Source organism: Bos taurus, chromosome 25 (assembly GCF_002263795.3).
Source record: "Bos taurus isolate L1 Dominette 01449 registration number 42190680 breed Hereford chromosome 25, ARS-UCD2.0, whole genome shotgun sequence".
Lineage (NCBI taxonomy): Eukaryota > Metazoa > Chordata > Mammalia > Artiodactyla > Bovidae > Bos > Bos taurus.
The window spans coordinates 17,477,366-17,501,465 of record NC_037352.1 but is presented as its reverse complement, the minus strand read 5'-3'; the positions used below and the strand labels follow the sequence as shown (position 1 = coordinate 17,501,465).

The 24,100-nt window shown below is 51.7% G+C and overlaps 1 protein-coding gene across 2 annotated transcripts; it reads left to right on the top strand.

Annotated features, from left to right (window-relative positions):
• Nucleotides 1-2,674: 2,674 nt before the first annotated feature.
• Nucleotides 2,675-24,100, top strand: GPRC5B (G protein-coupled receptor class C group 5 member B). 2 transcript variants are annotated; one of them, NM_001075741.1, is made up of 4 exons: nt 2,675-2,779; nt 12,415-13,428; nt 21,121-21,233; nt 22,546-22,634. In NM_001075741.1, exons 2-4 carry the CDS (start codon nt 12,423-12,425, stop codon nt 22,588-22,590), a joined length of 1,164 nt encoding a protein of 387 aa, NP_001069209.1. In that variant the 5' UTR covers nt 2,675-2,779; nt 12,415-12,422; the 3' UTR covers nt 22,591-22,634. The 2 variants fall into 2 exon arrangements, with proteins under 2 accessions (NP_001069209.1, XP_010817604.1); XM_010819302.4 differs by having other exon boundaries at nt 2,686-11,992; nt 22,546-24,100.

Here is a 24,100-nt window from a genome sequence, read left to right as displayed (position 1 = left end):
CTGAATTTCCCCACCTTTACAGAGGGAAAGAGGGGCTTCCCAGGTGGTCCTAGTGGTAAAGAATCCACCTGCCAATGCAGGAGACGTCAGAGATGCAGGTTCGATCGCTAGGTCGGGAAGATTCCCTAGAGGAGGGCATGGCAACCCACTCCAGTGTTCTTGCCTGGAGAATCTCATGGACAGAGGAGCCTGGTGGGCTACAGTCCATAGGGTGGGAAAGAGACAGGACTGCAGGGATTTAGCATGCAGGCACAGAGGGAAGGAAAAGCATCTTGATGTCAGTTCCACTACACAACACCAGGTGGCAGTGCCCACCCATTTTCCGTTCCACAGTCTGGGGGACCACTTTAAATGTTGTCTCACAAACATTTAAAGATGGCCTACAGAGTGCCAGGCATGTTCTAGGCTCTGAGAATACGTCTGCCAATGAAACTGGGAACTTTTTTAGTTTTCGTGCTTTCTCTCCTCCATTTTTTCTTAAAATTAATATAAGGTATTTGGAGAGAGGCCTACCCAAAGATATGTGGCCTGCCTGGGAGAAAATAGTTTGGGCAGGGCAGGAAACTCGCAGGAAGGTGTGAGAATATCCAAAAGTTCCACCATCCCCAAAGATCAAGGCCTGCAGCTTCGCCCAGAAGGAAGTGCTATTCCACAACCCATCTTGCTTGCCTCTCCACAACCCCCTTTCCCCACACAGGAAGCAGGGGAACAGGAGTCATCTCTCTGTCATGTAGGGCTGGGATGGGGTGAGGGGTCTTACCCACACCACAGCGGGGTCCTTAAAGTTCTGGGGAGAGGGGGATTGTGGAGAGACGACTGGGAAAAGCTGGCCTGAAGCTGGAGTGCAGCCCCCAGGCAGGGTTGAGGCAATGCAGACCTCAGATAGCCCAGGTGGACTAGGAGCCATACTCAGTGTTGAGGTACGAGCTGGCCCAGACCCTTTTCGTAAGGAGCGTTTCACGGTTGCGCTGTGGGCGGGTGAGCAGCCTGAGCTCTGAGTGTCGGCTGAGCGCCAGACTGGCGGCCCCAGGCCCCCAAGTGTGTGCTCGGGGCAATCGTGGAAATGTGCGTATGTATGTGAGTGATGAGGGCGGTAGCGGTGGTGGGATCCTGCACGCAGATCCATGTGAGGGGTGAGTGGACTTGTGAATATGCTTGTGGTAGACGTATGAGTATGTTTGGGGTGGCCAAGAACACGGATGTGGGGCTCATGGTGCATAAAGGGACAAAGACACGTGGCAGGAGGTGGCAGGATTGGAGTGTGCCCAGGCAGGAAGAGCTGCATGGCTGAAGTTGGGGTGTTAGTGATTCTGGAACAGTCTCAGCAGAATCCTCTCTGCACCCTGGATCCAGCACTGGTATACTGTGGGGAAGTAACTGTTTAGAATTCAAGATTGAGAAAGGAGTCCAACAGGGCTGTCTGCTGGCACCCTGTTTGTCTGACCTATCTACCGAGCACATCATGAGATATGCCGGGCTGGATAAGGTACAAGCTGGAATCAAGATAGGCGGGAGAAACATCAACAACCTTAGGTATGTGGATGATACCACTCTAATGGCAGAAAGTGAAGAGGAACTAAAGAGCCTCTTGATGAGGGTGAAGGGGGAGAGTGCAAGAGCCCGTTTAAAACTAAATATTACAAAAAACTAAGATCGTGGCATCAGGCCCCATTACTTAATGGCAAATAGAAGGGGAAAAGGTGGAAGTAGAGACAGATTTCTTCTTCTTGGGCTCTAACATCACTGTGGATGGTGACTGCAGCCATGAAATCAGAAGATGATTACTTCTTGGCAGGAAAGCTATGACAAACTTAGTATGTTGAAAAGCAGAAACACTACTCTGCCGACAAAGGTCGTATAGTCAAGGCTATGGTCTTCCTAGTGGTTGGGTACTCTTGTGAGAGCTGGACTGACCGGAAAGAAAGCAAAACGCCAAGGAATTGATGCCTTCGAAATGTGGTGCTGGAGAAGACTTCTGAAAGTCCCTTGGACAGCAAGGAGATCAAACCAGTCAATCTTAAGGGAAATTAACCCTGAATACTCGTTGGAAAGACTGATGCTGAAGCTGAAGCTCCAGTAGTTTGGTCACCTGATGCGAACAGCGGACTCATTGGAAAAGTCCCTGATGCTGGAGAAGATTGAAGGCAGAAGGAGAAGAGGGCGTCAGAGGATGAGATGGCTGGATGGCAACACCGATGCAATGGACATGAACTTGGGCAAACTAAAGGAGATGGTGAGGGACAGGGAGGAGGGAGGCCTGGCGTGCTGCAGTCCAGGGGGTTGCAAAGAGTCGGACAAGACTGGGCGACAGAACAACAGCTGTTTAGGAACCCACAGTTAGAAAACCTCTCTATGTGTTTTTCTGCAAGTGAATCAACGGAGGAAAGTGTCCGGCGCATCCAGAGTGCTTTTGGACACACTGTGGATGTGGGGGTGGTGGTCCCTAAATGAGGACACTGGAGGGGGCTCGTCTCGGCGCTGCAAGCGGGGAGAAAGGAGCGTGCGCGGGGTTCTGCTTGGAACAATCAGCCCTTGCCGGGACGGGGGCGGGGTTCGGAGGCTCTGGGGGCGGGGCCTCAGGGGGCGGGGCCGCGGCGGCTGCAGCAGCACGGGCCGGGCCAGGGGGCGCCTCGCGCGGCTGCGGCTCGCGACTACGATGCAGTGAGGCCGGACGGGCGGGCGGGCGGGATCGCTGGGCTAGGGCCACGGCGGCGCTGCAGAGATGTGACTCGGGCCGAGGGCCAGCGGGAGCGTCGGCGCTGCGGGGCCGCGGGGGTCGGTGAGTGCCAGCCGCGCCGGCGGGGGTGGAGGGCCCTGCGGTGACCCCAGAAACTTTTCCCCCGGTGGACTTGGGAGCGTTGGGATGGGGTCTGCTTCTTGGGCTTTTCTGAGTCCCCCCTCTTCCCCAAGGGGTTAGTCTGCTGGGAGAGTTGGGGTTTCCGGGTTGGAGGACCACAGTTTGGCGGGAGAGAGGAGCCCGCAGACCGCGGGGCAGAGGGCGGAGAAGGTTGGGACCTTAATGGGGCGGGGGCGGTGTTCCCGGACCAGGCTGAGATCAAAGTCTCAGAGGAGGGTCTGGAGGCGATCGCAGATCAGGCAAAGGGCCGTTGGAACTGTAAGGGACTTCAGGCGTGCCCGAGTGACTCGTGTGAGGGCAGCCGCGGGCAGGTCTGGGGGCTGCGTGGCAGGCGCGGGGCCTGACCGCAGACAGGGCAGGCGGAGCCGGGGGCACAAGGGGAGAGCTTTGGAGGTGAGCTGCGGCACCTGCCGTAGGGACTGGGGGTCAAGCTCTCAGCGGGTCGCGGCTACGCACTGCCGGACAAGGAGGGGACACTGCGGGCGAAAAGAGGCAGAACTGGGACCTGGAGCTGGGGTACAAGTGAGGGGCGGCTGCATACAATGGCGCGAGGGTTAGCGTTTGTGTTCCGGCCAGGCTAGAGGCGATGATCAGCCCTGTGCTGCGTCCCCACCCTTTGGGGGACACAGGCTTCCAGTCCCAAGCATCCCGGGACCCCTACCGCCCGCACCCGCCTCGGCCGGAGGGCTGGTTAACTAGCCAGGGAGGGGCTACCGTTGCCACCGAGGACGGGTCCAGCGCAGCCTGTGGGTTCATTCCCCGGCTATGTCACTCCCAGGCCTAGCCAATCGTCCCCCCCCCCCCACCCCCCAACGCAACTTGTCCCCAGTTCTCTAAGGGGGCGGCTCCTTGGAGCGCGGACAAAGGCCCCTGGAGTGTGGCGGGCAGCGGCGTCCCCGCCTGGGGCCCCGGGCCACGCGCCACATTGGCTGCCCAACTGCGCCAGTATGGGGGGTGGGGGGGACATGAACAGAGCCCAGGAGGAACTGGGGGTCCTCGCAAAGAGGCGAGAAGTGGGGGAGGGGCTTGGCACAAAAGCTTTGGAACTTCTGCCGAGGAACCTTGGTTCATAAGTTTCCCCAGGGATGGAGGCTTTCTGGAGGACTCAAGACGTTGAGTTAAACTGCATGCAAATAGGATGTAAATAGAATGCAAATCGGTGTCTGTTGGTTGGGAGCCCTCCACCCGGCCAGTTTTGTATCTGGACTGTGGAGTGAACTGTTTCCTATCTGTTCCTGCTCTGTCTGAAAAGGGGTCAACTGAGTTGGGAAGGGGAAAAATGTAAGTGGGAAGGAGTCGCCATTTAGGGCACAAGCAGCGAGACAAGCATTCTTGTTAGAGAGAGAAGCTTAAAATCTTGATCGGTTAATGTATTATTTTGGTAAATGGGCCAGCTACACAACTGGCAGATAAGCCCCTGCTCTCAGAGCACTGGGGAGTTGGGTGAACACTAAATAAGTAAATAAATAGTAAGTGGATAGAACTTCCAATTGGGATAAGTGCTGCCAGGAAAATAAAACAGGGTGATGTAAAATAAAGTGACAAGAGTTCTGCGCAGTGAAATTTTAGTGGAGCTTTGCAAGATAGGGCCGCCCCACCCCCCCATCCCCCGCCACTGGCAGATGTTGGGGGAAGACTGAACCAGGCAGAGGGCACTGCAAGTGCAAAGACTGGGAGGTGGGAATGAGCTTAGAGGAACTGAACAAAGGCCATTGTGGCTGGAGCTCATAGGCAGATGTTGAGAGTGGGGGTCTGAAAGGGGATGGCAGGGACCAGCCAAACCACTATTTGGGGGGCCATGGAAATGAGCTTAGGTTTTATTCTCTTCAATGAATCCTTGGAGGGAGGGTTTGGAGTACAAAGCCATGAGATCTGATTTTTAAAAGCTCCCCTGACCTCAACAAGGAGAGGAAAAGCAGCTCCCCTTTCATTCTGCCTCTGGGGATGGCAAGGCGCCGGGAGCCGCCGAAGCGGACCTGTGGGGACTGCTTTGAATGAGCCTATGCCAGGGATGGGTCAGGTTTTAAAACCCACTTCTCGCTTTTAGGCAGTTTCTGTCCACCCTAAGCAGCCCCCACCCAGAGCCCACGGCTCCATAAACACGTCCACGCAAGAGCTTCCTGGGGGTTCTGAGTTAGTCACATTTTCTTCTCGGAATTACAGCCTGAGAGGAACCATCCACCCTGGAACGGGCAGCCAAGGATTCAATTTGCATTTAAATGATTGCTTTTATTTACAGGATTGGAGCTGCTTTGCATATTCATGGATCACGGAGCCTGTGTTCTGACAACCCTGTTTACTAACGTGTGAGGGTTATTAAATTCAAGGGCTCCCAGATAGTCTGGTGGTCTGGATGGTGCTGGGAACTAAAGATTATGAGATGGTATAACTTGGAAAAGAGATCAAAGGATAAGATTGCAGGTCTGGGAAAGAGTTTTAATGTCAGGAAACCTTGTAACAGTTTAATCCTTCAGGAGCAGGAAATGCACCAGCGGCTCTAAGGGGAGTGGGCAAGGACAGAGTGTGTTGGGGTGCGTGGGAGACAGGCTCCGCAGCCTCATCCTGGCCCTCTGCCGACCATGGGGGAGTCCAACTGGGGCGCAGCGGCCTTGAGGTCAGGAGTCCGGAGCAGTGGGTTCTAGTCCCAGCTCATCCGTCACTTCTAGGAAGCCTCTGGCCAAGTGTCATTACCACTTCCTGTTCCCAACAGGACGCTGAGAATTGTCATTGTTTTTGTAACAAGTTAGGACCCACTGCTCCCTGTCTGCCAGGCACCGGGCTGGGTACTTTCTAAGCACTTTGCACGTCAGCTTTGAGAAAGCAGCACTGTTACTATCATTGTTTTACAGAAGAGACTGAAGGTCAGAGAGGTTAAGTAATGCCCTGTGTCACTCAGTTCTGTCTGACTTCCTCCAGCTGAGGTCTTCCACTCCTGAGGACACGGATGGGAGTGTAAATTCTCTGCCAGGTATTCATTGGTACTTTAGACATGCCCAGGGCTAGGAAAGGCCCTCCAGACCTGCTTAGTTTTTCTCTCCCGTCCATGCTCCACCGCCTCCTCCCCACTTCTTTAGAGAAGGTGGGTTAAAGGTGCCTCTGTTGGCAGTAGCCAAGGGGAAGCAGGTCAGAATGGCATGTTCCAGAGAAGTTTTGTACGTCTTGTATCTCCTGTCATCTGGGTGGGTGGGAAGGTGAGGATGCTGGTTCCCAGGAGAATGGCTGGTGTCTGGTTTCTGGGTGTCTGCCTCTGACTCCTCAGCAGGGGCACCCAGTTTTAGGGCATGCAGACTGGCCTCCGGTCTTCCAGCGCCCAGTTCCCCTCTGGAAAACCACCTGTGCAGTCAGGCCACCATTTAGAGCACCTGCTGCGGGAATCAGGAGAGTTTGGGAGTTTTCAAGGTAGACCACATGAGTTTGAGTAGGCTCCAGGACTTGGTGATGGACTGGGAAGCCTGGTGTGCTGCAGTCCATGGGGTCACAAAGAGTCGGACACAACTGAGCGACTGAACTGAATTGACTGAAGGTAGAACACCCCAGAGGCTTCTCCCCTTCCCACCCCCTCAGGGACTTCTTTTCTCAGTGTGTGATGGTGGAGGCTGGAAACAGTGGTGGACTCACACTTGGGTGAGCCGGTTTCAGTCCCATCACCATGGCAACTGCCCCTCCTGGAACAGGAAAGTCAGAAAAGTTCGTAACCTCAGGGCATTTGCCAGTCTGTTATTTGTTTGACAGACACTTTATATGAGTGCTTCAGTTCAGTTCAGTTCAGTCACTCAGTTGTGTCCAACTCTTTGCGACCCCATGAACCGCAGCATGCCAGGCTATAGTCCTAAACCCTACTTATTATTTTAATCTTCACAAGAACCCCGCAAGTCGGGTGTTATCACTCCCATTTTGCACATGAAGAAACAGGCAAGTAAGGTTAAGTCTGCTGCCCCCGGTCACAAGGTTCTAGCAAATACCAGGGGCAGAATCGGAAACCCAAAGTTCATGCTGCTTGGTGAAGATCAAGGCTGGGAGAACCAGCCCTGCTTGTGGCCTGCAGGCAGGCAGCAGCACTGTCCTCACACAAGGAATCTTGCCTGCATTCTTTCCAGCCTCTGCAGGCCCCAGCTTGTGAGAAATGGAGCGTGCTGCTCCACCACCTGCCGGCAGTTTCTGGCCCCTCAGTGGGGAGAGAGAGCGTGTGTGTGCGCGTGCGTGTGCGACGCAGGGTATTTAAGAGCATCTGAATGAGTCACATTTCTGGGAGCCTGGCCGGCAGCAAAGTAATTAGTATGTGAGCCGAGTCTTGCACATTCATCACTTTATTCATTACTCCTTTTGAGGAGCTGCATGCCTACATCCCATGGGTTTGTTGCCATATATTCATCCCATCTCAGTCAGCCTTGCCCTGGGGCTGACTCCAAACCTCTAATCAGGTTTTGTGCAGTTTGGGGATCCTGGAGAGCTCCCTACTTGGCAGGGGGAGGCCTCAGGTGGAGCTGGATGGGGCTTACCTGACAGTGGATGCACTGGAGCCTGAGTGGGGTCTGGGGAAGTGGTAGGAAGGCAGAAGGTGCAGGGCCATGGTTCTGGCTCCCCAGCTGCATATGTTCCTGCTTCTCAAACCTCAGTGCACGCAAGCATCTGAGCACACCTGGAGCTTATCGGAGGGCTGTGGAAACACAGGTGGCCGGGCCCACTCTGGAGAGTCTGCATTTCTTACAAGCTCCCAGGCAATGCTGCTGCTGTTGCCAGCCTGAGGATCAAACTTTGGCTTAAGCCTCAGTCCCCTCCTCTATAAGATGACCGTGAGAGCATCTTCCTACCCTGTGACATGAGGGTTGGAGACCATATTTAATCAGTTCATTCAGCAGCTGGGCCGTGAGCACTGCCCACGTGCCAGGTGCTGGGGAATCGATGCAGAACAAAACAGACAGGAGCCTGGGTGTGGGGGAGACAGACCAAAAGAGTAATAAAATAAAACAATGTAAATTGTGGTACATGCTGCAAAGATAAAGATCAGGAGTATTGGTATAGAGCATAAAGGGGCAAAAGGAACCTAATTTAGATAGACTGGCTAGCAAAGGGCTCAGCCGGTGACATTTCCAGAGCCCTGGTTTGTCTGAAGACCCCAGTAACAATAGTACATTTGTCTCCTGATTCCACGACTTTCTAGCTGTATAGCTTGTCCTAGCTTGGACAAGCCAACTGGCCTGTCTGTTTTATTTCCTGTAAAATGCAGATAGTGATACCACTTGCCTCATGGTGTCATTGTCCAGATGATTAGGTGTTAATGTATGTGAAGTGCACAGCAGAGGGCCTAGAGCATAGTAAGCACTGTGAGAGTTAACAGTCATTATTATATTCACTATGGCAGTAATAGAGAACTCCACAGGGCAATTCTGAATTCCCCAGAAAGCCTAGATGAGCTGGACTCTGCTTCATTATGTGAGGTGGTATAGCCCTCCTTCCGATCATCCCGGACAGAGTTCTGTAGAACAATGACTGTCACCTCATGGGCATCCCTTGCAATGATATGACCTACTCAGGACAACTGAAGCCTTCCAAAGCCCGTGGTGCCTAGATGTTGATTAGCGAGGACTTCCTGGAAGAAGAGGACCACTTCATGTGGGATACATCATAGAACGTCTTTGTTAACAAGTTACATAAACCCATCTCAAAATGGCTTAGTCCAAAAAAGAGAAGTTAATTGACTGCTGGAGGTGCAAAGACCAGGGTATCTGGCTTCAGGCATAACTGAATCCAGCCTTGCAGTGTACTGGGACTCCTGTGCATCGCGTGACGATTTCCTGTGGGCCAGCTTTCCTCCCAGGCAGGTTCTTTCCCTGTGATGGTAAATGTGCCCTCTCCAGCTCCAGGTTTATATCCTTTTAGCTTGTTGTTGTTCAGTCGCTCAGTTGCGTCTGACTCTTTGGAACCCCGTGGACTGCAGCACGTCAGGCCTCCCTGTCCCTCAGTGTCTCCTGGAATTTGCCGAAGTTCACGTCCATTTTGTCAGTGACGCCATACAGCCGTCTCATCCTCTGCCGCCCTCTTCTCCTTTTGCCTTCCTTTCAGCTTATTAACCCCGGTAACAGGAGAAAAACTCCTTCCCAGTTAATGCTAGCAAAAATCCTAAGAGTGATCCTCATGGGTCTGGATGAGGCCAAGTGCCTGTCCCTGAGCCAATCAGTGCGGCCAGAGGGTGGGACAAATGCTTCGATTGGCCAGGCTGGGTCTGAGGCTCACAGCTGGGGCTGAAGGGGGCTCTGCAGAGGAAAATCAGGAGCTCTTTTCAGAACTGGAGGAAGGAGAGGGTTCCATCCTCAGGAATGAAAGCAGAAAGCAAGAGTGTATCTATTTCCCGTGTCAGAAAGGAGTGGGAGCTAGAGACGGAACCGCAGCCAGAAGAAACCACACAATTTCAGAAGCTTGGTTGCCATCTTTATATTTTCTTCACATTGGTTTCCTGTTGTTGTGGAAGGTCAGTCAGGAAGAGAGATGAGCCGGCAGAACCGAGGAATGAACTGGCAGAACCAAGTTCCAACTTGTAGGCAGGTCTGGAGAGAGGAGAGTCCTCTGAGAGTGAGTGGAGGCAGCTAAAGAAAGTCTAGTTCTTGCAAGGAAAGGACCTGGGGTGCAGGCATGAGGTTGAGAGACCTGGCTGGTTTCCTGGCTTCTTCCTCATCAAGTCTGTTCTCAAGTGTATAAACCAGGCTTTCTCATCCTCAGCACTGCTGACATGTGGGGCCAGATCACTCTTAGTGTTTGAGGGCCATCTCAGGCATGTTGTTCAGTCACTCAGTCGTGTCCAACTCTTTGTGACCGCATGGACTGTAGCACACCAGGCTTCCCTGCCCTTCACCATCTCCCGGAGTTTACTCAAACTCATGTCCATTGAGTCGATGATGCTACCCAACCATCTCATTCTCTGTCATCCGCTTCTCCTCCTGCCTTCAGTCTTTCCCAGCATCAGGGTCTTTTCTAATGAGTCAGCTCTTCGCATGAGGTGGCCAAAGTATTGGAGCTTCAGCTTCAGCATCAGTCCTTCCAGTGAATATTCAGGGTTGATTTCCTTTAGAATTGACTTGTTTGATCTCCTTGCAGTCCAGAGGACTCTGAAGAGTCTTCTCCAGCACAGGCTGCTTAGCGGCTACCCTGGACTCTACCTGCTAGAGGCCAGTTGCACTTCCCTCCCCATTTGTGACAAGCAGAACTGTCCCTAGATATGCCCCAGTGTTCCCTGGGATCACAATCACCCTGGTTGAGAACCACTGGCCTGGAGGTGTGTGGGGAGAGTTGGTGAGAGGACTGATGGTCAAGACTCCAGAAGCACCATCCTCCCTGTCTCCTCCCAGCCGCCCTGGGGGTTGTTGGCCACTGTGTGAACTAGAAAGTCTGCATGGGGTGTGTTCCATTGTCACTTGCTGAGAAGTCTCTTAAACACATTTGCCATTGATGAGAAGCCTAGAGGAAATCCACTATACTGTGTCAGGGGCCAATGGCATTTTGTTCCAGCATATCCAGTTCTTAATTTTTTTTTTTTCTGGGCTTGTTGGTTCTTAAATTTTGATTCCAAGTGTGCTCTTGTGATAAGCAGCTCTGACTAGGACAGCATTTTTTTCCAAAGGTGGTACATTGGGATATGGCAATGGGGATGCAACAGGAGTTCCATCAACAGGTATTCCAATGTGTTGAGCTTTCTTCTGAGTCAATTTCAAGACCTTGGTGAGTCAGTTAAGTAAATAACTTACAGGGAGTATGTAGACAAAGCTTAAATAGCTGAGGTGGCCCTCTCGTGACTGACACGGCATGAAGAGTGATGGGACCAGGAGCCTGGTTATCAATGTCTGAGTGCTTGTTTCAGGAGCATGTCTTGTCAGATACCCTCTGTTCCTGCCTCCTCTCATCTCTGGCAAAGGAAGGATCACCCTGTAGCACCATGCTCCTTCTCATTCTGTGGTATCAATAATTTATCCCGGTCAATGGCCTTGCGGCCAAGGCAGGATCAGAGCTGCTCACTATATCCCATCAAGTAGCTGAGAGAGAGAAGTGGTCGATACCACATTTACTTAAGAAAGCCCCAGGGATGTGCTGAACTGCCTGAGAGGTGGCTGGTTACAGCCTCATTGTGGGCGGAGCTAAGTCTGGCTTAAGATGCTCAGAAACACAGCACAGCAGAGCTGGGCAGGCAGGGCTTTCCCAAGGCCAGGCTCCCTCCAAAAGCAAGGACCTGGAGGCAGTGGGTATAGGAGAGCCCTACTGAGAAGTCTCATTCCCACAGTATTTAAGAAGCATCTACTTGGTGTTAGTTCTTCACCAGTGGTGCTCATTCTGTGATTTCCCACCCCGCAGGGAATGTTGGCAGTGTCTAAGAATTTGAGGGGTTGTCGCTGCTAGGGGAGAGGGTGTGCTTCAGGCACCTAGTTGGTGGAGGCCAGGGGTGCTGCTCCACCTCCTGCAATGCACAGGACAGACCCCCAAACAAGGGAGGCTTAGACCCAAAGTGTCCGTTATCCCGGGACACCCTGGTTTGTGCTGATGAACAAGACAGTGTCCCTGTCCTCCTGCAGCTCTTGATGAAGAACGACAGGAAGGGAGGAGAGGAGGAAGGGACCAGAGAAACAAAGTAAGCAGGCGAAAGGATGACAGATGCGATTAGACCTAAGAAATAGACGAGAGACGCTGGGGGGGCGGGGGGTGTGACCTTGGCCAGGGTGTGAGTGGATGACATGAGAGCTGAGACCAGTGTGCGGAGGAGCAGTTTTCCATGAAAGCGGGGGTGGGAGGGGTCTAGGCAGAGGAAGCAGTGGGGGAAGAGGAGACTTGGGTTAATAAGCCCGTCTCTGGCTGCTGGGTACAGTCCTTGGGGGTGTCCTGCAGGCATCTCCAGGAGAGGGGGGGCTCCCTGGAGCAAGAGGATGGATTCTCAGATCTTTGTGAGAAGGGTAGGATGTGTGAGGGGAGGGGGAAAAGGTGGAGCCCAGGAAGACAGTTGACACTGTGTTTGATATGCTGGGAAGCTTCTAAGAGGGGGTGCTTCTAGGAGCTGAGTGTGTGACCTTGGGCAAGTGTCCCAGCCTCCTCAAGACAGTTGTCACCGGCGTGAGAACTGGCTGTGTTGGGTCCCTGGCCGAGGCTGAGTCATCGGTGAGTGTCAGCTGTTAGCACCGAGGGACCAAAACCACAATGCATGTCCTTCTCCCAGCGAGCGCTCCGTCCATGAGCATCTCTTTGAGTCTCATTTTACTCCCTTATTTTTAAAGAGGTCAGACAGGCCTCACGTTCAAAGAAGATGACAGGGTATTCAGAGAAAGGGAGTCTCCCTCCCACCCTCTCCTCCAGCCACTAGCACTGACGATTCATGGTTGTTTACCGGGCCCAGCCAAGGGGGCAGATGGGGACAGAAATCCTCACCCACTCCTGGTGCCAGGCTGTGCTGCCTGGAGAAAGGGGCTGGTGGTGGGTTTGAAGGGACGTAGGGTCTCCTTAAAGAAGTCAGGGGAGTGGAAGTCTCACCATGAATTGGTCTTCTCCCCCCAACTTTTCTGGAACCTTCGTGGTGGCATCAGAGAGAAAGATGAGAACCCACCAGGCGCTCGCCTTCCTCCTGCTCTTCGTGATTGCCTCCGGGGCCTCTGAGAACGCCAGCACATCCCGGGGCTGCGGGCTGGACCTTCTCCCTCAGTACGTGTCCCTGTGCGACCTGGACACCATCTGGGGCATCGTGGTGGAGGCGGTGGCCGGGGCAGGCGCCCTGATCACACTGCTCCTGATGCTCATCCTGCTGGTGCGGCTGCCGTTCATCAAGGACAAGGAGAAAAAGGACCCTGTGGGCCTCCACTTCCTCTTCCTCCTGGGGACCCTGGGTCTCTTTGGGCTGACCTTCGCCTTTATCATCCGGGAGGACGAGACCATCTGCTCGGTCCGCCGGTTCCTCTGGGGCGTCCTCTTCGCACTCTGCTTCTCCTGCCTGCTGAGTCAGGCATGGCGAGTGAGGAGGCTGGTGCGCCACGGCAAGAGCCCCTCGGGCTGGCAGCTGGTGGGCATGGCCCTGTGCCTGATGCTGGTGCAGGTCATCATCGCCATCGAGTGGCTGGTGCTGACCGTGCTTCGAGACGCGAAGCCGGCCTGTGCCTACGAGCCCATGGACTTCGCGATGGCCCTCATCTACGACATGGTACTGCTCGTGGCCACCCTGGCGCTGGCCTTTTTCTCACTGTGTGGCAAGTTCAAGAAGTGGAAGCAGAATGGAGTCTGCATCTTGGTCACGGCCTTCCTCTCCGTGCTCATCTGGGTGGCTTGGATGACCATGTACCTCTTTGGCAACGCTGAGCTACGACAGGGAGATGCCTGGGGCGACCCCACCTTGGCCATCACGCTGGTGGCCAGTGGCTGGGTCTTCGTCATCTTCCATGCCATCCCGGAGATCCACTGCACCATTCTGCCAGCCCCGCAGGAAAACACGCCCAACTACTTCGACACGTCACAGCCAAGGATGCGGGAGACGGCGTTTGAGGAGGACGTGCAGCTGCCACGGACCTACATGGAGAACAAAGCCTTCTCAATGGATGAACACAATGCAGGTAAAGGGGACACCGTCCCACTGGGTTAGGCTGTTCCTCCCAAAAGAGCTCCTTTTCCCCCACTGGGGATCAGGGGCCTCGGGGGTAGTCCTGGCAAATCAGAGCCCACAAACACTGACCCCTGTGCTGAAACTGGCCCCCAGAGATTCAGCATTATCAATTTATTCAGCATGCATGCCTGCATGTGTGTTCAGTCGTATCTGACTCTTTGCAACCTCATGGACTGTGGCCCTCCAAGTTCCTCTGTCCATGGGATTCTCCAGGCAAGAATACTGGAGTGGGTTGCTATTTCCTTCTCCGGGGCATCTTCCTGAGCCAGGGATCAAACCCGCATCTCCTGTGTCTCCTACATTGGCAGGCAGATTCTTTACCACTGAGCCACCTGGGAAGAGACTTAATTAGCACTTTCAACTAATTTAATGTAAAAAGTCAGGCTCCTGGCCTTTTTTGAAAAGTTGGATCTGGCAGTGCTGGGCTGCCATTCCCACCGGGCACCAGTTGTCTGCAGCTGGCTGGAAGGCCCTGTCTCTTACTCTCCCAGGTGGTGGTGGACTTTTAGGTGGGCATCCATTTTCTTTTCACTACACTCCCCTTGGGCTTCCCCGGTGGCTCAGCTGGTAAAGAATCTGTCTGCAATGCAGGAGAGCTGGGTTCGATCCCTGCGTTGGGAAGATCCCCTGGAGTAGAGCACGGCTACCCAATCCAGTATTCTGGCCTGGAGAATTCCATGGACTGTATGGTACCTGGGGTCGCAAAGAGTCAGACGTGACTAAGCGACTTTCACTTTTCACACTTCCCGTGGCTCCCTGTCCCAGCCACTATAGCATATCAACATCAGCTCCCTGCTTCCTGCCTGTTTGAGTTTGCAGCCCCTGTGCTAGCTGGATGCAGGGTATGGCAAGAGGCAATGCTCACGCTCTCTCCTCTAGCTCTGTCTCCAGGAGTGGATGAATTTGGGCCCTGGAGTCAGAGTCTGGGTTGGGATCCTGCCCCTTCCCAGATGTAGGCTTTGTGTACCCCATAAAGCTGCTGTGAGTCCTGATGTACCAAGGGGCCCCCACGGCGCCTGACTTGTTGAATGTGTATCTTGGTTGGGTTCCCCTGAAAGCAGAGCCTGAAACTTGTTGCTTAGGAGGTCGCCCCTGCCCGGGAGAAGGAGACCAGGAAGGCAGAAACGCCAGAACAAGAGTGTCAAGAGCTGGTTACCACCTTGGGGAGCTGGGGCTCATTCCTGCCATGGACACATGTAGAACGAGCCTCAGAATTGATCCTTGGAGGACAGGAGGCTGCAGCATCTGTCCATCAACTCCTATCTCCTGCTGCCATGAATGTCCTCCAGGGCTCCCATAAATGGGCTAATCAAGTTCTATTAGCTCCGTCAACAGAAAAGCAGAGATTCGACAGGCACTTCAGGCAGAGGTGGGATCCCCAGGTGAGCCGAGAAGAAGCAGCAGGCCCCAGCTACCCCTGCTAGAGATGCTGGAGAAGTGTCTCTTACAGTTGTTGCTTAAAGCAAGTCGGCTGCATTCCCAGTACTTGAGATTAATTAAAAGTGCCTTTTCTCAGTTACCTAAAGATTTATCAGGAGCTATAATAATAATAGTAGCAGTAGCAGCCGCAGTAGTAATAATTACCTAGTATAATCGTCATTTTTTGAACACTAGCTACATGCCAGACCCTACTCCTTAACCTGCATTATCGCATTACTTCATCCCTCCAGCTGACGAGGTAGGGTCTGTTATTATCCCCATCTCACAGAGGAGTAAGTAGAGGCTGTAAGAGATTCAGTCTTGCCCAGTGACATAGGAGGTGGCCCCTTCCGAATGCTTGAGTCCTCTTTTCTGTGACGCTCACCCAGGTTCCTGGGCGGTGGTCTGGTCATACTGCAGAGTTGGCCTTTTTGGGTTCAGCACAGCCGCCCACCCCCATAGGCAGGGGGAAACACATCAAGCCCCCAGGTCCTCCAAGGCCACCTGCAGCCCTCCCACCACTGGAGGTGCCCAGCTGCCTCTGCACCCTGCTCCTGCTCAGACCCCCGGGAGAATGACAGACCTGCACCCTGCTCGTTCCCCCTCCCCACCATGGGTAGAATCACAGTGCTGGGGTGGCCTTTATCAGAGCAGTCTCCTTCTTACTGGAAGCCCCAGACCAGCAAGCTTGTCTTTGTCAAGAGATTTGACAGGGATGAGCCACAGCTCTGGTGGGCTGACTCTCCTGGTTGCCAGGAGATGGGGGTCATTACCGGGAGCCCAGAGGGTCCCTCAGGGCATATGATAAGCAGAGGCCAGGCACCTGACCAGTTCTTGGGGTCCTGGTGGAGCCACCTCTTCCCTGGCCTCTCCTGGAATAGCATCCTCTTTATCTGACACTCACAAACTCCCCTTGGACCTTAAAGGTAACAGGAACTCCTGAAATGGTTGTAGAGCTTTATACATTCACTGGGCAATTAGTCTATTGCTTTGTCAACTTCTCAAAGCCATTTATGATCCCTAGAAGGTTAAGAATCATTTTTGTTGAACCTCATGGTCTGGTTTACCTGCAGTACAAGGAGGAGTGGGGTGCTAGAACTACCTACAAGTATTAGGGGCGTCAGAAGTTAAAGACGGCTAACCTTTACTGGGTGCTTACAATGGACAGGTACCATTCTGAGCATTTTAGTGACTAATCTCATTTAATCCTTGCAATAATCCAGTGAGGTCCATCTTGCAGACAGGAAACTGAGACATGGAGAGGCTGAATAATTTGCCTAAGAGGCAGAGCCAGGGTTTGAACAGCCAGCCTGGCTCCAGAGCCCACTCTGCCACAGAACTTCTCAAAGCCCTTCAGCGTCCCTCGTCTCACAGGTGTGTCAGAGCAACTCTGTGCCTTGAGAAGACAGGGATTATCAGTCCCATTTTACAGAGTGGGAAACTGAGTCTAGGAGTGTCCAGCAACTTGTTCAGGTTCACAGTGGAGCAGGGAGAAGGAAGGTTGGTTTTCTGAATGCCCTGCATCCTTTCTTGAGAAAATGCAGTCAGTATGTCATATCCTTGTAAGATCTACAGATCAAAGTGATTTGGGACCCATGTCAGAACCAGCAGTGCCTGGACTGGCACAGGGGGTGATGGGGCTTACTCTGGGTTCCAGAGCCAAGGACAATGTCCCCCATTCCCCTCTTTATTTTCCAAAGCAAAAATAACTTTTTTATTCCTTTCTGATGACAGAAGATCAACAATAATCAGGAGTTCAGCAAGTGAAAATAATGAAAATTGCTCAGAATCCCATTGCCCAAAGGCAACTACTGCTGACTGTTTGCTCCTGTCTTGCCAGACACAGTACCCCCACCCTGCGCGCGCGCGCGCACACACACACACACACACACACACACACCTCAATCCAGCAGAGCAGCTCTTAACCTGTCTGCACATTATAGTCTCTTGGGCAGCTTTAAACAAATTACCAGCGCCTGCCCCCTCAATCTGACTGAGTAAGTCTGTTTGGGCTCAAGTACTGTAGGCCCTCCAAGTGCTTCTAGGATGTAACCAGGTTGAAAGCACTGGTTATCTAAGAGGCTATCTGCAATGCGCTTGCTTAAATTGACAGTGTATCGCAGAGGGAGGCCTTTCCAGGTCAACAACTGCAGAGCTGTCCTTTTCACGAAACAGAGCTTTCCAGGAGGCACCATAATTTGTTTTCCTGATCTTGGTGGTGGTTTAGTCACTAAGTCATGTCCGACTCTTGCAATCCCATGGACTGTAGCCTGTCAGGCTCCTCTGTCTCTGGGATTCTCTAGGCAAGCATACTGGAGTGGGTTGCCATTTCCTCCTCCAGGGGATCTTCCCGACCCAGTAATTGAACCCGGGTCTCCTGCATTGCAGGCAGATGATTTACCAGCTGAGCTATTTCTGATCTTAGCTGGTGAGTATTCTGCTTGTTTCTGGCTTTCCATACAAGTTATGCTGTAATAACCATTCTTATCCGTTCATCTTTGTGTCCTTGATCAATTACCTCCTTGCAAAAAAATTCCTAGACGTGCATCAGAATCTGTACCTTTCAATCCACATATATACTGCCAGATCCCCCCCTCCCCACAGAAAGGTGGACTGATTTAGTCTTCCCTGAATAATTGTATGAGAGCCCCCATCCCCACTTCTTCACCAACCTTGGATATTGTCAGACTTTTTTTTAATAGCCCTGTTTTGCATTCTCCCAAATGTGTGTCCACCAAAATTCACGTGGGCACCAGGCAAAGTCAATCCCCTCGGAAGGCTCACAGAGAGAGAATAAATAGTCATCCTGGCTAGGATTGCCTTTGTTCGAGAAATCCTACTTTGCTGGCTGGGGAATGCCTGGGCACCCTTCCTGGCCATGGTGAGAACAGCTGTTGTCATCTTTGGTCTGACCTCAGCCAGCTGTATTTTAGGGAACCAGGCCCTACACGGGGCCTTACCCGGGAGCTACAGCTGGCGCTGTTTCTCCTGCATTTTAACCAGCCAGCCCTTCAGGCTCTCTACCCTTGGGAGTCCAGCCCTGAGGTCAAGAGACGGGAGGAATATGCCCCAGGCTGGCCTGCAGCTCAGCCTCTGCTGCCTGTTTCCCTCCCCCAGTGGGACCCCAGATATGTAGGACTTCACCAGCCTGCTGTTTCTTAATACGTATCAACAAGGCATGAGGTATGTGACAGAAGATGAAAATACACTGAAGGATATAGCACTTCAGATCACATTTGGAAAGCGCTAACAAGGCGCATTGAATGTTCACCTTCCAAAGGAGCAGGAAGGAAAAGTGTTCTTTCCTCCATGAGGGGATTTGGGCTTTCTGATCTCATTAGGCCAAGGGCGATTTAAACTCTGCCCTTTTGCTGCCCAGCAGAAGGCCTTGTGTCAGCTTTGGGGACAGGACCCAATCTTGCCTCACTTGCAGTGAGGGCTGGCAGGAGAGGGCTGGCATTTAGCCTATGCCCTTAGATTCCTCTTGGGACTCCTTGTGGGTGAGCCCTGCTTGCCTTTCAGAGGGCTCACCTCTTGGTCAGAGTGGGCTGTCAGTTGGGATTCTTGAAAATGCAAGTTAATTAAAAAAACATAATCTCATCTGAAGCAATTTAAGTAAACAAAACAACAGCAAAACTAATGTACTGGGGATCAGGCTTCAGAAACGGATAGATCCAGGAGGCTCAAGTGATGCCAAGATCTGGTCTCTCTCCATCTCTTGGCTCTGTTAGAATCACAGCAGCTCTGGACTCACACAGAGTCCCACTGGAGAAAAGGAACGTTTCCCAGGATGCTTGAGTATAAAATCCTAGCGTTAGCTCTGACTGGACCTGATTGGCCAGGCTTAAATCCCATGCCCACCTCAAGCGGGGAGGAGGCAGTTGTAGCCAGTACTCAGGACCCAGAATGTGGGAGGGATGTTTACCAGAGGAGAACCAGTCCAAATAACCACTACACAGAGGGATCGCTGGGCCAGGGCACCCCACAGACACCGACCCGGCTGAGACTTTGTTTCTTTGAAGAGAATGTGAGAGCCACATTCCCCCACTGCAGCTGGCCAGTCTCTGCTTTATGAGGAAAGCTGTGCTGCAGGGTTCTCCCTCTTTTGGAGGAGGTCTTGGCTAGGAATTGGGACTAGTGAGGGTGAGAGTCCAAGGACTCTATGTCCCCGGGACCCTGTCCCCTCTTCTCAGGGCCCCAGGAAGGGCATGTCCTTGTCAGTGTGTGCGTGGGAGCTATTGAAGGCTTGGAGATGCTAAAGCAAAGAGGTTTTCACAAGTCTTTTAGAACATGCGTTAACCACTCTGCCTATGTTTTCTTGGTTCAGTCTGGGCCGATCTGCCCCCAAATGTCACTTAAATTCAAATTGCTCCTAAGTAACTGAGTGCAGTCATTAAAAACATCATATTTGGACCCAAAATAGTGTGATGGTCAAGGAAACCAATTCTCTCTACTTGGATTCAAATGCTGGTTCTTACCAGCTGTGTGACCTCAGGCAAGTTACCTAATCACTCTGTGCCCCATGTAAAATGGAAATACTAAAAGAACCTACTATGCTATAAAAATTAAATAAGATAAGACATATAAAGTATTTTTATAACCAGCCCTGGCTCTTGGTTGGCACTCTGTGAAGGTTAACTGTACTATCAAGGTGATTTTGGTCCCTTCCCCAAGTAATTTAATTTGTAAAAATCCCAAGTCCTCTTACTACTTTTTAGTCAGAAAAAAAAAAAAAAAAGACTGTCTTCAGGGAGGATTTTAATTGAGGTTTTTCTCAGCAAAGTAAGATAAGTGCCTTCAGTGAGAAGGAAGATAATGAAGGCGACAGCTCGCAATTGAGACAGACTTTTGTTTTGATTTTTTAACAGTGCTTCTTCTTTCTCTGTTATCTTTTAATAGACTATTTTTTAGAGCAGTTTTAGGTAGAGAGAAATTGAACAGGAAGTACATGGAGTCCCCACCTGCCCCATCCCTCCTGGTTTTCCCTGTTATTAACAACTTGCATTGATGTTACATTTGTTGCAATGGATGAATCAATATTGATACATTATTATTAACTCAAGTCCATAATTGGCCTTCTAGAGGTCGCTTTGTACAGTTCTGTGGGCTTGGACAAATCCATGAGGTCATGTCTCCACTGTTACAGTATCACCCAGAGGAGTTCCGATGCCCTAAAAATGCCTTGTGCTCCCCCCAGTGAGTGAGTGAAGTCGCTCAGTCATGTCCGACTCTGCGACCCCATGGACACCAGGCTCCCCCGTCCATGGGATTTTCTAGGCAAGAGTACTGGAGTGGGTTGCCTTTTCCTTCTCCAGGGAACTTCCTGACCCAGGGATCGAACCCAGGTCTCTCACATTGTAGACAGACTCTTTACCGTCTGAGCCACCAGGGAAGTCCCCGTTTGTGCTCCCCTCAAACCCCTGCCAATCACTAATCTTCTCACTGCCTCTACAGTTTATACTTTTGCAGAATATTATAGTCGGAATCATATAATGTGAGATTTTATAGCCCACTGCTTTCACTTAGTAATACACATTCATCCAAGTCTTTTTGTGTCATTTGATTTTTCTTCACCAAAAGAGGAAATTTAGATGTATAAAAATACATTGCAAATAAGAAACATCATTTACCTTTCAGAGGTAAAACGAACAGACCTATTTTGCTGCCTTTGCTTCAGATCTCCCTTTTTTCCTGTCTAGAAATGACCCCATCTATAGGCCTGGGGCCCCTCCGTCCTCTCCCGCGTCACTTTCCCAGGAAGATGTCCGACCTCGACCATGAGCCTGGGGCCCAGCATCTCAGGCTTGCCCACCTCTGTGTGTATCCAGAAACCGTGTTGCACAGTATGGTGTTGAACCTGACGTGGATGGCACTCAGCAGTGAGCAGGTCTTTTGTCGGAAGAGACCTTGTGAGAGATGCAGGCGCTGTCTTTGTCCCCCATGGCCCTCTGGGGGTGCGGGGAGAGGCTCCACCCCGGGTCCCCTCCCCGAGAGCTGCCTGCGCCCTGGATTCGGCAGACTCCCCAACCCCACTGAGATGGGTCAGGCTCCAAGAGAACCCGAGAACAAAGCGCCTTTGTGACTTTGTTTTGAATCTGGCTTGTGACAAAGGGGAGGAGCGGGGAGGGGGCGTGTGCCTGGAGCATGGTGTTGATGCAAGGGAAGAAAACAAAACTCAAAACTGTGTCTTTTTTGTGTGTGGTGTTGCCTGTCCCTCCCTCAGCTCTCCGAACTGCAGGATTTCGCAATGGCAGCTTGGGAAACAGACCCAGCGCTCCGTTCAGAAGCAACGTGTATCAGCCAACTGAGATGGCCGTTGTGCTCAACGGGGGGACTGTAAGTATCAGGAGGTGATGTTCTGGCAGGAAGCCTTGGAGTGGTCAGCGTTGGGGGGCAGCTTCGACAGGGACACACCACTCTGTGGAGGCTGCTCACGGGGCTGCAAAGAGAGCAGCTAACGTCGACACCCCTCGCAGCTAGGATGCATGCAGTGTTCCATTTCTCTTCTTTCCTCTCCACCCACTTTCTCCATGCATGAGACATTTCCCTGTAGTTAGTTGACCATCTGTAGATCATTTGAACGAGTCCCTGTTTCTTGGGGCTCTTGTACCCAGTGAATTCTCTATTTTTCATCGTACATGAGGTGCCCCTACCCACGCTTTCCTTGGGAAGTGACTTTTAGGAAAAGCCCAGAGTTACAAAACCCTGGCAGGTTTTGCTGGCATCCAACCTAGTTGAGCCTCCTGCCCCATGCCCCAGCTGGGTACCAGGTTCCCCCCAACCCCCAATCCTTAAAAGATTTCTTAAGAAATTGACGTGATTATCATTTCTCTCCCACAAACACAAAAACAGATACTATCTGATGCCAAACAGACCTTCAGCAGAATCGTCATCATTTACATTTTGCCTCTGTGCAATTACATCATTTTGTTTCTCTAGCGGTCCAAAATTGCACTCTCATTCCCACATTTAATTTTCAAACATAGCTACATGCTTCTTTCACAAACAACACATGAACCAGTTTACATGTGTAAATTGGATTTCCATTCTTTATATCATGTGCCAATTCCATAACTCAACCTGAACTTTTTTATTTTCAGTGTGAGTCAGAGATGGTCTTTGGTCTCTAGAGGAAACTTGGGTTTTCCTGGCCTTTGACTGGTATGAGAGGCATCATTTGCACTGGTATGGCAGGGGCTCAAAGCAGTAGGCTCACGGGTTGCAGTCATGAAGAGCACCAGCCATCCGTGGGCCTGTTTGTCATTGGGTACCAAGAAAATGCTGAATTTCAAGCATTTGACCTGTGGGTTTTAATAAATTTTGTTAGAAAACAGCCCCACCAGTCATTCGTAAACCCTCTGTGTCCAGTCAAGGCCAATGTGCATAAAAACACCCTGGACTTAGAAAGCGATGTGGGTTCTGGGTAAGGAAACGTATTTGTGCGGGTGCACGATTATAGAAAAGGGGCAGACAGCCTTCCCAGGAGCAGAGTATTGTAGGTAACACACAGGGGTTGCTGCTTTTCTTGGGAATTATTCAGCGCTTTAGGAAAAGGCAAGCTAACTTAGCTTTGGTACATTGTTAACAAATGGGTTTCTGACATTGACTTTGCAAAGCTGAGTTCTTAGTGTGTTATTCCTGTTTCCAGATCCCAACCGCTCCGCCAAGTTACACTGGAAGACACCTCTGGTGAAAGACTTTAAGTTCCAGAGAATAAGAGTCTCTCTTACCAATTTTATTCCCTGGTCGTGTCTTTCTTGAGGGAGAAATCAGTAACAGTAGCTGAACAAGGCCGCCTCGCAGCCAGGAGATTTGGAAATCCTAGACAAGGGGATTTCGTGTAAATGTGAACACTGCTGAACTGAAAAGCTAACACCAACTGCCCTCCCCGCCCCTGCCACACACACACACACACACACACACACACATAATACCAAACCAACCTCAAACCCCGCAAACTAAAGCAAAGCTAATTGCAAATAGGATTAGGCTCACTCGAAAATGTGGCTGGGAAGACTGTTTCATCCTCTGGGGTAAGAGCAGAACTGCGTTCACAGCCAGCAGGCCAGGCCAGTGTTGGTTGAGCACGGAGAGCCCCACACCATCACCCCTCCCCAGCAAGGGCTAGACCCCAGGTGGCCTCTTGGAGACAGTCATTTCACTGAGGAAGGCGAATAGGGGCTTTCCCACTGCCCTGCCTGTGGGTTTTCACATTTCAGGGGGGTCAGGAGCAGTGGAGGAGCTGGTGCATGTGATTCCGAGGCCCAGCCCAGCTGTATCAGGGGAAGAGCTTTATGAACAGTGGTGGAGGAAGCCTGGCATGTGCCAAAGAAGAGAAGGCAGTCTGGGAGTTGAAGGGACCGTCACACTTAGAAAGTAGCACCCAGCCTTTGCTCCTTCTCTGGGCCTCTTGCTCTGGCATCGCCAGGAAGCAAGCCTGCCTGCCTCCAAGGGGCAGTTTCCGACTGGAGCAGCCGTCTCTCCCCTGATCACCCTTCCCTCTTCCCACCTCATGAGTATTCCTCCAGCCCTTCCCCACCTGTCCCGCCATGTCCATTTCAAGGCTCACGTGGAGCCAGCAGCTCAAAGCCCCGTGGCTTGGCCAGGGGGTGGATGCCGGGGTGGATTTTCCACAATGCTGTCACGTGGCAGGGGTACCCCAGGGTGGAGAGGCAATGCCTGCTGCCTAGCAAGCAGTGAGTTCTTGGGTCTTCTCTGCGGACGTAGTGAAAGGTCCAGGGTCGGGTGGAGCTCATGAGGGTTTCTTGCTGCTTTGGGAGGGCGTGGGGGACATTTTTGTCTCGGTTTTCTGCAAGTCTCATGAAAATGGTTCTCTTCCAAGCCCATTGTTTCTGTCATGGTTTCCATCTGTCCTAAGCAAGTCATTCCTTTCTTTGGCATTTCAGACATCTCGGCCATTAAAAGCCCCATGTTCTCTGCACTGTTTGGCCAGCATAATCGCAGGCAATGATTCAAAGCAAAGAGTTTTAACCTGACGGCATGGAATGTATAAATGAGGGTGGGTCTTTTTGCATATACTCTAGTCACTGTATTGCTTTTTTTTTTTTTTCTATAAAACAACCCATAAGCCTTTAACCTTTACAGAAAATGAAAAAGGTTAGTGTTTGGGGGGAAACTGACCTCTTCAAAAGCCAATATGTCTGAGCTGACTATGTTTTAATAAACCTTCTGATTTTTCTTGA